The following is a 15,935-nucleotide window of genomic DNA, read 5'->3' as shown; positions in this document are numbered from 1 at the left end:
CTCACTCTTCTACTTCTCCCAGATATTTAATTCCCTTTGGAAGCCAAGAGCCCCTTTTCCTTTGTTAAGGAGCTGTAAAGACCTTAAGTTCTAACTACTCATTGGAGTTACTCACTACTGAGACTTCTCCTGTGCTGTGTGTGTCACAGCTGTAACAGGGCTGCCACTGGTAGCTCTAGGTGCCCACAGACTGGCTGCCTCAAGGCAGAGGTGTTAAGGAGATGGCTTCCGGCAGGGATCTCTGCACCCTCTGTACTGTACCAGCTCCCTTCCCAAAACCAAGGGAGTAAAGCCCTGTGATCTAAGTGTGCAGGCTGGCTCTTGGGAAGCCTGGTTCTTAGGGGCTTGATTGCTATATGACCTTGGAAAGTGTCTTAATCTCTTCTGCCTCAATATCCTCATTTGTAAAATGGGATTTATTGTGAGCGTGGAAAGGTATGATGTACATAGATCATGTAGTATATTCAGAAAGCACTCAAATATGAGCTTTTGCAATGAACAGAGCAACTGAAAGCCAGCACTTCAGCGCTGAGCCTCTGGAGCGAGCAATCTCAGGAGCCACTAGGAAAGCAGAAGGGGGCTTTTTGCATGATTTCCCAGTGGGATTGACCTCAAACCCTACCTTGCTTTTACCTTTCTGTTCCACTGGACAAATAGAGGAAGCCCATTTATTCAGATTTACATTTTTCTAGCTCTGAGTATACTGAGAATGTAAAACAGGTACTCGAGCCAAAAATTCTCCAGAAAATGTTTTTCAAAATTCACTCAGTGTCAAGTTCCATGAGAGTCTAAGTTTCTGCTCTAGTCATGAATATACTAATTTTTTAAAAAAATGCATTAAGGGGGCCAGGGATTTAGCTCAGTGGTTTCACCACCTGCTGTGCAAGCACAAGGACTTGAGTTTGATCCCTGGTACCCCCCCCCCCGCAAAAAAAGATGCATTAAGGAGTGATCACCATTTGAGATAAAATGTAGGTTATTTAGGTCATTGAACAGATCCTTTAAAACTGCATTTCTCAAATGTTGGTGGTGTCAGAAATAAGCCTGGGAGGTTATTGAGTTTGGATTCTAGAGAATCTGATTCTGCAGATCTGGGTTGGGCCTGAGACTGCTGCAGCTGCTGCTGGTTCATAGCCAACACTCAGAGCAGCCACTTTGTACAGACATTCCCCAGCCAATTAGAGTCTACTGTACAAAGCCAGGGAGTCACAGAACTACTGTTTCCCCTGGTGTGTTTATGCTTTATGCTGACTTACTTTCAGAATTTAAAAGCAGTCTGTGGATTTCATTTCACCAGACTCAAATATGAAACCGGTACAAGAAATGAATCCAGTGCTTCCCCAGTCCATCCCTGCCTGAGCACCCTTCAGCAAGGAAGCAGTGGATGATGACAGGAGCCAAGAGAGGCAAAGGAAAGCAAAGGAAAAGGGAGCCGATTTGTAAACCCACCCCCAGCCCCGAAGCCAGTGCACTCACTAGGATCGGCTTTCCGGATCTCACTGTACACTGTGTCTGTGCCCTTCGTTCCTAGAACTGGAAAAGGGAGCAAGCATAAGTTAGTAGTTGCCTCTGGCTCCAGGCCAGCACACTGTTGTGCCTTCCACCCACCCCAGCAGTGCCTTTGTCCAGAAGCACCAAGACCTTGTCACTCCCAATCTCAGAAGATCCCAGTCTAACCAGTGTCTCTCTTAGACTGGAAGTAAAAGGTCCACAGGCCATCATGAGACAGGGCTGCCTGGAGAGAGGAGCCCTAGACCTAACGACCTAAGTCCCTGTACTCTGCATAGGCCTGAAGCCCCCAGCTCAGTGTCTGCACCCTCTTTCCCTGCCACAGCAACCCCGTGTCAGCTGCTTTGCCAGGGCTGGGCTATGGCCTTTTAATTTCCTCATTCTGGACTGAGGATGTGAATGGCATTTTGGTCTAGAAACTGCCATCCAGTTCTGCTGCAAAGAAAGGGCCTGGAGAGCTGTTCACTTTGTTCTAAGAAGAACTTGATGTTAGAAGTCAAACACACTTTTTTTTGGTACCAGGGATCGAACTCGGGTCCTTGTGCTTACGCAGCAGGCGGCAAAACCACTGAGCTAAATCCCTGGCCCACCAAACATGCTTTTAAGAATGGTTTTGCACTTTGAATTGCAGTTTTCACTGAGACATTCTACTGGTGCCAGCTCTCCCATAAGCCAAAGGAAGGGGATGAAATAAAGTGCAGTTCCTTCTCATAGAAAGCAGCTAGAATTCTTGTGGTATGGCAATCACCTCCACTCCAAATCTAAGAAACCTAGACCTGGATCCCCAGGTCTAGCTTGGAGCCTGGCATCACAGTGACTGTGAAATTCAGTTGGGCCTGAGGAAGGCCCACAATTCCAGCTGGACTCGCTAAGAATCCACTGTAGAATCTGAGCACACTGGTCTGGGCCAGGCCCGGAGGCGGTGTTTCTAAGACTCCTGAGGAGATTCTAATAGGCAGCTGGGGTTGAGATCCTCCAGGCTAGACTATTTCAGAACAGGTGTGAATTACATCCAGAGGTGACTTGCAGGCTTGGGAGATAAAGAACACCCTAGGGCCACTCATTTTTTTCATGCAGAGGTGTATACCCAGGCCGTATGTACACAGTGTTTCTGCACCCACACATGCACGGTGTGTATACACATATGCACTGTGTAAATCCTCATATAGTGTTCACATACAGTGTCCCTATGGATGTGCACAGTAGCCACACTCATACACGCAGGTGCGCACACATGCACACCCGCAAACCCTGAGGAAACAGGATGGAACCTGACCATTTCCCAGATCCTCTCACCTACATGAAAGACCAGGAAGTCTCACTGTAGAATGGAACCTCACATGGGTGAGAAGACCCTATGGGTGGGCCCAGATGGGGAAAGGGACCCCATGGTGTAGCTAGGGAAGGGGGGTGGTGAATTGGAGAGAAGGCTGGGTGCCCAAGCTTGGGGGCCTGATATCTTATGAATTTCACTAACCCCCAGTCATGTTGGGGTGGCCAGGAGACCTTTCTGGTCACTTTGGAGACACCAACACTCTCTGGGCTCAAGAAGTGGAGCTGGACTCCCTTCTATCCCCTTACAATGCTTACTAGCCAGGGCAGCATGAGTGATTGCTACTGGATTGAGCTGTACTGCTGGTTTCTACTGCTGCCCCAGCCCCTCCTGTCCTGCCCAGCTCAGTTGCTGTCTCTCCTCCTCTTGCTGCCCTGTGGCAGCAGCTGCCTGCTAATGACTAAACCAGGCCAGCAGGCTGTTTGTCTCTGCTGTCAGCAGTGTTTCCGGATGGAGCTATATTTTAGCCTCTGTTTTTCTCTGTGTTAAAAGAGAAAGAGATGGCTTCAACGTCATGGGGTTTTCCCAGCAATTAGTCTCAGAGCAAACATGCAGCAAACCGAGGTTTAACAAGTTCCTTCCCGCCCCTCCTCTCCCCACAGTGACCACTTGGTCAGCTGCCAACAGGTCTAGGGCTTCTCTGTGATAGGGGGAGGGGGAGGCCTTGAGAACAGGACACTGGGTTTGCCAAGACCAGGTCACTGGCCCATCACTGGCCTTGAAGCCACACAGCCCTCTCCTCGCCTAATAATGCCCCCCCCCCATGGGAAGGCAAGGGGCCAACACCAGAGCTCAGGCCTGTCCTCCCACTGTCACTTAGCTCCAAGGAGGAGGCTGGAACAAGAAAACTCAAGTTGGATCACTCCTTCGAAGTGGTGGCGAACCTATGGCACATATTTATCACTGAAAGCTCCCCATTGCCCCCCAACTGACACTGGTTCCAGCTCTACACAGGCTCTTGCTGTGCAGACAGCACCTTTGTGCAAGGTGGGAAAGGCAGCCAAATGGTTGGATGCAACTTGTGTCTGCAGAGCTTGGTGAGGAAAGCAAAGGGCAATTTTCTCTGCCTCACCTTATCCTAGGAATTTTGACCTCACTTTCCCCTCAACCCCTGTCTATTTTAAGCAAGAAAAAGAAAATCACATGCCACTAACATGGGCACATTCCTAAAGAATGGAAAATGGACACTTTCCCAAGGGCAGAACCCTGCTTCCTTCTTTCTTCTTCAGCTTCCTTAGGTCCAAAGCCTTCAGGCATTCTGCACAGCCCTTGGTTCCACCGGCGCAGCCCAGGCAGGAGTGGAGCAAAGGCAGGGCCTGGCGCTCTGTGGGAGAAGCCAAAGCCAGGAGCCAGAGCCCAGGTTAACAGGAGACTCCACGGCTAGCGCAGGGATGGAAGACATGCAGTAATTTGGTCTCCCTGTCCTCAGGTGTGCGGAGGCTTGTGGAGGACAGCAGGGCTCTCCCACTTACACTGAAAGTCAGCGTGGCCCTGCTCCCTTGTCATCCTTCTGCTTTCCTGACATCCCTGAGGAATAAACTCCGCCCCGCCCGGGATGCAGGGTGAGGGGTGTGCCCTGGTGGGGCCCATCACAGTCCCAGTCCCACCCGTTGCAGCCCACTTCAACTGGTTTCTGAGCACCAGGCCCCTGTGCGGTCTCCTTTAGCAGTCTGGGGAGGTCTCTGGAGTTGCTCCATCGAGAAGCATCAGCAATCCTGTCTCTTCTGACCTCGCCATTCTATCGTCACTGGGTGCTGTGATCTGCCTCTAAAACATACGTGGAATCTGTGCTGCCAGCACACTGGCCCCACCTTGGTCTCCCCTCCCTGGTGGTAACATTTCATTTTTCTTCCCCCCCTGGTACTGGGGATCGAACTCAGGATCTTGCACTTGCCGGGCAGGCATGGCGGCTGAGCTAAATCCCCAGCCTGGGGTGGTTAAGGAAGGAAATTGGAACCTGCCACATCCTTCCCTAAAACCTAATCCAAATGCTGCCTAATCCATTTAAAATAGGATGCAGTGCCGGAGACCTGGCTCAGTGGTGCCACCACTTGCCTTGTAAGCACAAGGTCCTGAGTTCGATCCCCAGTACCAAACCAAACAGGATGCAAAGAAAACCTTAGATGCCCTGTGTGCTCCAGCCCAGCACATCCCCCCCCCCCTTTTTGTCTCTTTGCACACACACAATCCTTTTTTTTTGGACTACAGATTGAACCTAAGGCCTTTGCACTGAGCTACATCCCCAGCTCTTTTTAAACTTTGAGATAAGGTCTTGCTAAACCATTAGGTTGCCCAGGCTGGGCTTGAACTTGTGGTCCTCCTGCCTCAGCCTCCCAGAGTGCTAGGATTACAGGTGCATGCCACCACCCTTGGCTGTCCTTTCAGATCTTAAATGAGCCAAGCTCTGAGCCACCTCACACTGCCCTTCCTATTTCCTGGGTCCTCCTAGCCCTCCCGCTTGGTGGGGGCTCAGCTTAAATGCCAGCCCTCAGAGAGGCTTCCTTGAACTACCCAGAAAGACCAGAGAAGATAGCCCCTTTCTTTATGCCTTCTCACTGAACCTCATTCTGCTTCCTCTTAGCACTAATGATCACCTGGGACCATCTATTCTTTGCTTCCTTGTCTTCCTGGCTCTCTCGTAGGCTCTACTTCAAGGAAAGGATCATCTGTGCCTTGCATAGCAGCTGGTCCTTCATCCTTATTTGTTATCTCACAAGTGAATGGAAGGACTTCAAGCCTGTCATGCCCCTGACGCTTGCAGGTACAATGGGCACTTAGAAGCAGAATGCCCCTGTGTAGCTGTGCAGATTGGGCAGTACACACCTGGGGGCCATTCTAACTAGAGGCCATGAGAAAGGGGTGCAGCACACAGCCCAGGGCTGCTTGGGGCTGGAAAGCTCTGTGACACGGTGCCCAGAGCCATGCTGTGCAAGAGGAGGAAGGCCTCCGAAATCCCTCCAGACCATGGAGCGAGAGGTGGCTCTGGCCAGTGATGGGCAGGCCTGCTTAGCTGAAGACCCAGCCCGGCCTTATTCTCAGTGGGAAAGGAAAGGGATGGCACAAGGCCTCGAAGGCGTTCCAGCAGGGCCGGAAGGCTCAGGATGGCTATTTCCTTCCAGCATGCCTCTGGGGAGTTAAGATGGAGGAGGCTGGGAGAGGTGTGTTGTTTTCTGGTGCCAAAGGCAGCTGAGACTGATGTTCTGTGGACCGGCCCACTCCATCGATCTCCCAGCACCTAAGCAGAGCTAAGAACCGCCAGGCTGCCTGTCCTTGAGAGAGCTACACACACAAGGTATAAATCCAGTCCCACCATTCAGACTCAAAGAATTTTGGGGCTTTTAGATTCTTTACCCAAGTATTCCTCTCAAGAGCAGAGTCCTCTGTACCTTCAAACATGCATTTGAGTGATACACATTCAGTCTCCTCAGGCAACTGAACAAGCTAGGCATGGTGGCGCATGCCTGTAATCCCAGCACTCTGGAAAGCTGAGGCAGAAGGATTGAAAGTTTGAGGCCAGCCTGAACAACTTAGCAAGACTCTGTCTCAAAACTAAAAAATTAAAAATGGGCCTAGGATGTAGCTCAGTCAGTCACCATCTGGCATCTAGTGAATGCTGACTACATATTATTGTTATTAGTAGTGCCATAATTAATGCTTATTAGAATTTTATAGCTCCTGCCTTAGGTACATCCAGGAGACCCTTCTCACTGAGCACAGCATCCCACCTAACTGAGAACAAGGCCTGGGCTTTGCTCACTCCAGTGGGGTGCTTACCTTGGTGGGGCTCCACTGAGGACACTTCCACTTCTGTGTACTCCACATCTGAGTTTGTAGAATCTGTTTAAAGGAACCACAGCACCCTGTGTTTAGACAGCGTCTGCCTTGGGGGATGTCTCCCCAAAGCCTCTTGCACTCATAGGTAGGGCTTTTGGAAGTGACTGATTATGGGTGAGTGATACTGGGTCATGGGTGTGTGATTCTGGATTCGTCCACTGATTGGTTTAGCATGGTTGTGGGTGATGGGTTTACTGAAGAGGGAAGACCCACCGTGGGTGTCAGTGGCACCAAGCAATAGGCTTGTAGCCTGGATGGAATAAAAAGGGAAAGAAGGCTTGCTGCTTCCTGCCTGCCATGGACTATCTCTCCTCTGCCATGCCCCTCTGCCATGCCACTCTGCCTTGGAGCCAGCCAACTATGGACTGAAACCTCTACAAACTGTGAGCTAAATAAACTTTTCCTCCATTAATCTGTGGGTATCAGGTATTTTGTCCCAGAAATGAGAAAGTAACTAAGACAACCTGGTTCTTTCCTACTTGGATTTAGGTTGTGTTTCCATTAAGGACCCTAGATAGCATCTTTGGAGAATCAATTTTATTTATTTTATACAATCTATTTTATCTATTTTATACATGAGTTAGTTACAAGGACATTAAAAAGGCTGGGAAGGGGCCAGGGATTTAGTTCAGTGGTTTCACTGCCTGCTGTGCAAGCTCAAGGACCTGCGTTCAATCCCTGGTACCAAAAAAACAAAACAAAGCAAAAAGGCTGGGTAGTTATCCAGCTGCCTTAAAGTTTTAGTTTTCTTTTTTCTTACAGGTCTTTTTTGTTTGTTTGTTTGTTTTGTTTTTGGAACTGGGGATTGGGCTTGGGTCCTTCTTCGGTGGAACCACTGAGCTAAATCCCCCGCCCTACAGGTCTCTTTTTAATGCAAAAGCTTCAAATGAAAAACTCAATTAGATAATTACCTTTACTTTCATTTAGTGGTTTCATTGCATGGTTTCCAACTTCATCACTGTAACCTAGTTGAAAAATAACAACTGGGATGAGTGACAATAGAAATTCTAGTTTTCTATAACTAAAAATTCATCCAGGCATGGTAGTGCATGCCTGTAATCTTAGCACTGTGGGAGGCTCAGACAGGAGGATCACAAGTTTAAGCCCAGCCTAGGCAACTTAGCAAGACCCTGTCACACACACAAAAAAAAAGAGTAGGGGATGCAGCTCAGCGTGAAGGCTGAGTCCAATCTCCAGTACCACTAAAAACCAAATAAACAGAAAACAAAACAAAAAACTTATTTTCTGAGGTACTATTATAGAATTAGAGAACATGGGCATATTATTCACAAACCTGTTGATAAAGAAAATTCTCCAAATGTGGTCTGGGGCAGAACTTTGCGTGATGTAATGAGAGCCCCTTGGGGGCAGTAGCTAGCGTCCTTGCTAAAATGCTTGAGCAAATTTCTGACAGCCCAAATAAGATTAAGAACTGCTGGGACTGCCCACCCCACTGAGTGGACCTGAAAGCAGAGGGTGAGCCTCATAACAAGTATTCCTTCACTGGGCTTTTTTTTGAAAGTTTGTATATAGCCCTTTTGCTTAATTTCAGGTTCTTTATTTTTTGCTACCAGGGATTGAACTCAGGTCTTTGCAGTTGTGAGGCAGCAGCGGAACCACTGAGCTAAATCCCCACCTGGGCTTTTTTTTTTTTTAATGCTTCCACTAAGAGCAAAATCTTTAACTTGGTTTCCCTTTATGCCAAAGAAAAGTAACACTGTGTTATGCCTGTAATAATTCCATCTGAGAAGATGTTTTACCAGCACTTTAATTCGCTACCTGGCCTTATCTTTGGGCAACATTCAGTTTTTTAAGGTAACAGGGTATGAGGATGATTCTCCATTTTTCATTTCACAGGACATAGAATAAAATGCTCTGGCTTTCAAGTACTTTTTGTTTTGTTTGTTGTTGTTGTTAGGTCACCATCCTGTGGGTGATTAGATAAGTATCCCTGCTTGAAGCCCAGGATTTCCCTTCTAGTTTTAACCCCACTCACTTACAGATGGCAAACTCTTAGCAACTGAAGGAAATTAGGACTTTACCATAATGACTGTTGGCTTCAATATTAGGCTCTGACACCTTTTCATTGTTGGATTTCAGAAGTGGTGCTGCTGGCCTTAAAATAAAAGTTAAAAAGGAAATATATATATTAAACATTTTTTTCCCTCTAGCCCCAACCCAACAAAACCATTAAAGGAAAATCATAAGAAAGCAGAAAGAGCCTTCCAAACTAAAGAAAGCTTTCCCTGCACATTTGGGAAACTAGCATGTTTTTCAGCTCTAAGATTATTTGACCAAACTTTCTGGGGCTAACATAAGTATCAAGGCCAAAGAGTACAGGGACACCCAGGAGCACCAGGAGTGCTTTACCAGGCCACTCTCAATTCCTTAAATCCTCATCTTGTGCTGCTGTTTCTCGCCACAACACAGCCAACTATTTCCATACTATTACATTTTCAATATCAAAATTAAAAATAGTATAAAAAAATTAAGGTCAATTCTGTTTTGCCAGTAAGTTAAATTGTCATTTTCCCTCTACTTCCATTATAAATTCATAAGGAATAGAGGATTTCACAAATATTTGTCAAGAAAGGACATGATCTGACCATAAAAGCCATTTCCTTCCATGAAAGGGTAGTTGGCAATCATCCACTAAAGGCACACACACACACACCCATATCCTAGGCCTTTATTTTTCTGAATTTTCCAAGACTCAGAACTATCCAGTAATCAGACTTTCCCATAGCTTACTCCAGCCATGCCCACAACACAGCTATCCGCTCTTACAAGGACACTGACCTGGACATTTCCACGGGCATCTGCTTGGCTTTAAAAAAGAAAAAGAAAAATCAAAATCAGTATAAAGTATCTATATCCACACCAGAGGAATAGTCATTTCTACCACATTTAACTTTCCTGAAGATTGTGTACTCATAAAAAAGAGAGGAAAGAAAGATAGATATACTCATGCTTGAAAAAGAAAGTCAGAAAAGGAAAGGAAGAAAGGTGTATCCATGAGCTGAGCTCAGTGGTAATCCCAGCTACTTGGGAGGCTGAGGCAGGAAGATCATGACTTCAAGGCCAGTCTGGGCAGCATAGTGACTCTTCATTTCAATTAAGAGGTGGTAAGGGGCCAGGGATTTAGCCCAGTGGTTCTGCCACCTGCCTCGAAAGCACAAGGTTCCGAGTTTGATCTCCGGTACCAAAAAACAAAACATCAACATCAATTAGAGGTGTTTTTTTCTTGGTCTTAAGCAGAAATTTCACATCATTTCCCCAGATATCTGACATTTTGATTATTTCAGACAGAAGCAATTTTTGTTAGTGGGGTGTGATGGAGATGAAGATAATGGTATAGGAACCAGATTAGTCACCTAAGGGGGAAGCTATCTTTCTGATTCAGTACAATTCCAAAAATTAAAGGTTAAATTGATCCTTGAACTTTTAATTCCAAAGTAGCTTGAGACCGACTTTGGGATCAGCTTTGGAAAAGGTGTTTGTTTGGAAGCTGCCTCTTTTCATGGAGTTACAGTTTTCTTGCTTGAGAAAATATCCAGGGTCCCCCCTTGTCTTAGTTACTTTCTCATTGCTGGCACAAAATACCTGACATCCTCAAATTAAAGGAGCAAAGGTTTATTTTGGCTCACAGTTTATAGAACTTTCAGTCCACAGTCAGCTGGCTCCAAGCCAAGGAGGCATCGCAGAGGGGCATCGCAGAGGAGAAACAGTTCATGATGTGGCAAGCAGGAGGCAGGGAATGTTCAAGGCAGGAGGAATATATACAAATATATCCAGGTCATGCCCACAGTGACCCAGCTCCTCCCACCAGGCATCTCCTCCCAACATCTCACCCAGATAAAAACCCATCAGTGGACTAATCCAGTATCACACACCCACGATCCAGTCACCTCCAAAAAACCCCACCTATGAGCATATGAGGCTTTGAGGGGACATCTAGATATAAGCCATAACATTTTGCCCCTGGCCTCCAAAAGACTTTTGTGCATCTCTTTATACAAAATGCATTTAGTCCATCTTTTAAGAGTTGCCAAAGTCCTAACAGTTTCAGCATTGCTGAAAAGTCCAAGTTCAAATTCTCCTCTGAGATTTAAGGCAAACTCTTAGCTGTGAGCTCCTGTGAAAAACACCAAAAAACCCAACACTTCCAACATACAATGGCATAAGATAAACATTCTCATTCCAAAGATGCTGGGCACGGTGGCACATGTCTGTAATCCTAGCATCAGGAGGCTGAGGCAGAAGGATTTCCACAAGTTCAAGGCCAGCCTGGGCTACATAGTGAACTCAAAGCCAGCCTGAACTACATAGCAAGACCCTGTCTCATATACAAAAAATAAAAAACAAACACACAAACAAAAACAAAGGTAGAAATAGGGGGACAGAAAGGAATGGGACAAGAGACCAAAATCCAGCAGGGCAAATGTTAAATCCTGTAGTTCCATGTCCAGCATCTTGGGCAATCTGTGGCAAGATGTGAACTCTGAAGGGCTTGGATGGCCCCACTCCTACAACACTGCTGGTGGTTGTCTCTCTTATGGCCTCTCTCTTGGGCCAGCTCTGCTCATTCTTTGAAGTTTTCCTCAGACGATCCATGTTCCTGGCTTCTCCAACCTTCTGGGGTCTCCACTGCACTTTCAGCTTCATGCTCACAGATTCACATACTACCCTCTCAGGGGCACACTGCCTGGCCTCCCAGGCCTTCTTCTGAAGTCTTCCTGACCACACAACTCTTGGATTCTGCATGTGCCTAAAACCAGCACCACATGGATAATGCCAAAGTCTGCCACCAGCTGAGCAGTAGCCAGGTTTCCTTCTCTTTTGGCTATAGGGGTCGAGGGCTTGGACTGCTGAGCACTATGAACCCAATCTGGAGGAACAAACTCCCCAGGCCATCACCATTCTGGAACATGGTGCCCTGGGGCTCTCTTCTCAAAGCAAAGTCTACCTTTGTAATTTTGAGGATGCAAAGGGTAGAGTCCTGCTGATTCTAGTGATACTCATAGATCAACTTTTCTATTGTCCTATTTCAAAGTACTTGGCTTTCTAAACCAATTGTTTCAGCAACCAACTTCTCCTCTGTTCCATCTTTGCAGGCTCCAACTTTACTGGAGCTTCATTTCTGGCCAAACTCAAAACTTCTAAAAATCATTCCACTGGGCTGTTTGCTCTTGATTCATAAAGCAGAGCTAGCTAAAAACCTCCACCAATAGCCATGCCACCACCTCAACATTAGACTGCCTTGAATTTCTTCTGCTAGATTAGTCTACTGTCCTTAATCTCAGTCTTTTACAATGTCTCAGGACATGAACAAAATGCAGACAAATTTTCTGCCACAGAATAACACACATGGCCTAGAATCCAACTGCCAATCCAATCCTTCTTCCCAGCTGAAACCTCCTGAGCCTGGTCTCTACCAGCTGCATTTCTATGAACATTCTGGTCTTCTAAGCTCCACCAGAATCTCCCATCAAGCTCAGATTACACCATTCCAGAGCTGCTTCTTCAGTGGGCATCTCCAAACCTTTCCAAACTCTTCCCACAAGTCAGTTCCAAAGGCTCTTGAACCTTGTGTCCAGATAGTGTCACAGCAATGATCCCATTTCTCTGATACCAAATTTTGTCTTAGTTAATTTCTTGTGGCTGGGACAAAACATCTGACATCCACAAGTTAAAGGAGGAATGGTTTATTTTAGCTCACAATTTGTAGAGGTTTCAGTTCACAGGTGACTGACTTCAAGCTAGGGCAGCATGGCAGTTTATGGTATGGCAGACAGGAAGAAGGGAGCACTCAAGGCAGGAGGACAGAGATATATATATCCAGGCCATGCCCACAGTGACCCACCTCCTCCCACCAGGCTTCACCTCTCAGCATCACATTCAGCTATAAACCCCTCAATGGACTAATCCAGTATCACACACCCATGAGTCTGTCACTTCCTCAAAACCTCACCTATGAGCACCTAAGACTTTGAGGAGACATCTAGATATAAGCCACATGCTTCTCATCCCATCTGCCTCCTACCATCCAAGGCAGCAGCACCAGAGCTCCCAAAGAACCCACCTTAGCCCACAAAATTTGTTTTCAGAATGTACAGGTAATGTGCCCTTTCCCTCGAATCTTGGCTAACCGATCTTGTTCCTGAGAGCTTGCAAGAATCCCTAGCTTCCCATCCATGTTTGGCTAATCCCAATCACAGGGCAGAAATCATGGTACTAGTGGCAGGTTGACTGGGAAGCATTCAAGGCATGTGTGCATGTGTGTGTGCATGCGCCTGTGTCCATGGGACTCCCTCCCAGTTATGGGACCAGATGTGGTCAAACCCCACTGAAACAGCCTCTTCTGACCACATGAAGATGCATCTTCTCCCATCTTCCCCAGTTGGTTGCCTAACTAGGAAATTAACCACTTTGATTTTTGCCTATCTAAATCTAGGGGCAGCAAGAGCTCCATGCCCAGGATCTTTGGTAACCAAGGTGACACCCCAAGAAGAAAAATCAGGGACTCCTCCTCAGTTCCCTCTGGGGCACTGCACATCCATGGCCAGTTTCCTGTCAAAGACCACATGTCATAATGGAGGGAAGGAAACTGCTCACCTTTAGCTTTCCTCATCACATAGCATTTGGCTCCAACTATCAAGGTGGCAATTATCACTCCAATTATGACAACTGCGATAAGTCCTTTCTTCCATGGGGCAAGAAAGACTGGAAATGGAAAAGGGGAGAAAAGGAAATATAAAGGTTATTTCTCTGAAATAATATTAGGTTTAAGCAACAATTAAGACTGATTTTACAATTCTTTTTTTTTCTTTCTTTCTTTTTTTGGTACCGGGGATCAAACTCTGATCTTTTACAATTTTTGTAACTAGCATCTAATCTTGGCATCTACCTCTGTAGATGCTGTAGTCATTGCAGGTACAAAATTGGTTATTTCTGCTGTGAACTGAGGTCAGATGTAGTCTTCAGGGAGGGATCAAACCAACTCTGCTGGGTAGACTCCATTTTTGGAGTGTCTGTTAGCTTTTTTCCTTTCTAGGAAGCTGCCCTTCCCCCCATAGGTGGGGGTCCCACATAGGTGGGCTCCCGTAACCATGTCCTATCTGTGTGACTCAATACCTATGGCTGCCAATGTGACCCAAGGTGAGTCAACTGGTGTCTGTCTACCAAGAATTTAGAGTTGGGACTGTATGAAATACTTCCAACTCCTTATAAACTATTCCTCTTTTTACTAAGTTAATCTGAGTGGGTTTCTGTCACTTACAATGAGAGAGTCTGAGGACATGTGTGTCTTAACCCTCAGTGATCGAGCTGAACCCAGTCCCTCTTTCAAAGGGTGTATTTTCTGTCCTCCCCTCAGAGCCTATACTGCACCTCTATATTGAAACCTTGACTCACCTTTGACCATCAACATGTTGCTTTGGGTGCTGCTTTGGGTGACACTCGCTTTGTTGGAGGCCATGCAGTAGTACTGTCCCTCCTGCTCCTTGCTAGCCTGTGTCTTATGCCAAATCACATGGGTATCATTCGAGATGGCTTGGTGGAAGGGCTTGGACTCCTTGTCTTTGTAAAACTTATATGTGATTGGACCAGTTCCTTCATTCACGGAGCACTGAAGCACAATTTCCTTCCCAGACTCCACCTCTGCACTCCTTAGGATAGTAAGCTTGACCTGGTACACTGGGGCTGGAAAACAGGAAAAGGATTAGCTCTGAGCAGTGAAGAGCTAGCCAGCAGATTGGTGCTCTAACTTACAAGTCACCTCTTGTGAACACAGGGGGTTTGAGCTCAGGGAGCGGCTGGCTGGATGAAGCTGGGCACCAGATCTGGGATGGTCTTGGTCCCTTACTAAGGCAGGTGACCAGAGGACATGGCCCAACTTGACATCCTCTCTCATTGTGTAGCACAAGGGTGTGGAGGCTCAGAGCCAGACTGTTTGGGCTCAAGTACCAACTCTACCACCCACCAGCTATTTGCCTTAATTTGCTCATCATAAATCAAGAATACTACAAGTCTCATGCTGCTACATGGGGATAATTTACTGCAATACTTACACAGGCATGGATAATATTTAGAGCTCTGTAAATGTTAGCACTAATGATGACTGGCCCCCACCCCCGCCCTTTTTGTACTGGGAATTGAACCAGGGGCCTTTGCACTGAGTTACATCCCTAGTCCTTTTTAATTTTTTTTATTTTGAGACAAGGTCAAGCTAATTTGCTAAGTGTTCCCGGCTAGGCTTGAACTTGCAATCTTCCTGCCTTAGCCTTCCAGAGTTCTAGAATTACAGCCATGTGCTATCTCACTCAGCATGTCAATTTAATTTCAACCAACAGCTTCCCATGGACTTCTGCATTTGCCTCTTAACATATCCCAAGGGTGAGATGGCACATGTCTATAATCCTGGCATGAGGGAGGCTGAGGCAGAAGGATTGCTGTGAGTTTGAGGCCAGCTGGGCTATGTAGTGAGTTCAAGACTAACCTGGAATACATAGTGAGATCCTGTCTCACACACACACACACAAAACTCAAACAAACAAAAAAAAAATAAAAAGGCAGCATTTAAAACCAAAACCAAAAAGCAATCAAAACAAACAAAACTCCAAAACCAAAATAAATAAATAAATAAATAAAATGCATCCTGAGACCAGAAGTCTGCCCTCCTCAGTGATACAGGTTTCCCAAGGACTGATTCTTATCAAGTCCTTCTTTCTTCTAATTCTTCACTGCACTGCATAACATGCAGTTAATAGGCTGCATGTCAATGATAATAATATGTAGCTATTAAAAAAAAAGAAGACAAAGTGCTGAGAGGAGGAAACCTTAGTAAGCTTCTTACACTAGACGGAGAATGCTGAAGAGATGCAAGCAATGGAACCCCTAAGGTCTTCTAAGAGGCATAAGATGGGAGCTTCAGGAAAAATAGCCACCCTCAAGATATGAGAACTCCAGGAATATGTTAGCAACTCTCATAAGACCAGGGCCTACAGCTTTGACTGCTGCCTGCTCCACAGGAGACAGAGCTGCTCCAGCCGGGCCATCAATCAGGAAACATTGTGGGCTGCGATTCTCAGGGGTGGCTCTCCATTCATCTGATTTTTTTTTTGAGACAGGATCTTAATATATAATCCAGGATGGCCTCAAACTCATGGCAATCCTCCTGCCTCAGCCTCCAGAGTGCTGGGATTACAGGTGTGCACTACCAGCCCGGCCTCTCCATTCATCTGAAAAGGAGCAAAGGCCA

At 46.4% G+C, this 15,935-nt stretch overlaps 1 protein-coding gene across 5 annotated transcripts in view; it reads right to left on the bottom strand.

Moving 5' to 3' along the window:
* Pecam1 (platelet and endothelial cell adhesion molecule 1) overlaps window positions 1–15,935 on the bottom strand; it is a 57,361-nt gene that overhangs the window by 11,846 nt on the left and 29,580 nt on the right. For all 5 annotated transcript variants that reach the window (XM_087208604.1, XM_013067635.3, XM_004870297.4 and 2 more), the window contains 7 exons: window positions 14,090–14,377; window positions 13,292–13,399; window positions 9,476–9,503; window positions 8,719–8,792; window positions 7,588–7,641; window positions 6,617–6,679; window positions 1,477–1,533 (listed from right to left, as the gene is read on the bottom strand). In XM_087208604.1, coding sequence (XP_087064730.1) covers window positions 1,477–1,533; window positions 6,617–6,679; window positions 7,588–7,641; window positions 8,719–8,792; window positions 9,476–9,503; window positions 13,292–13,399; window positions 14,090–14,377 — 672 coding nt within the window. The remainder of the gene's footprint in view (window positions 1–1,476; window positions 1,534–6,616; window positions 6,680–7,587; window positions 7,642–8,718; window positions 8,793–9,475; window positions 9,504–13,291; window positions 13,400–14,089; window positions 14,378–15,935) is intronic.

Source organism: Heterocephalus glaber, unplaced genomic scaffold (genome assembly GCF_053883595.1).
Source record: "Heterocephalus glaber isolate CG9 unplaced genomic scaffold, H.glaber_assembly_v1.0 deba00000937, whole genome shotgun sequence".
NCBI lineage: Eukaryota > Metazoa > Chordata > Mammalia > Rodentia > Bathyergidae > Heterocephalus > Heterocephalus glaber.
Note: the sequence above shows the minus strand (reverse complement) of the source record. Positions and strands in the feature narration are given on the sequence as shown.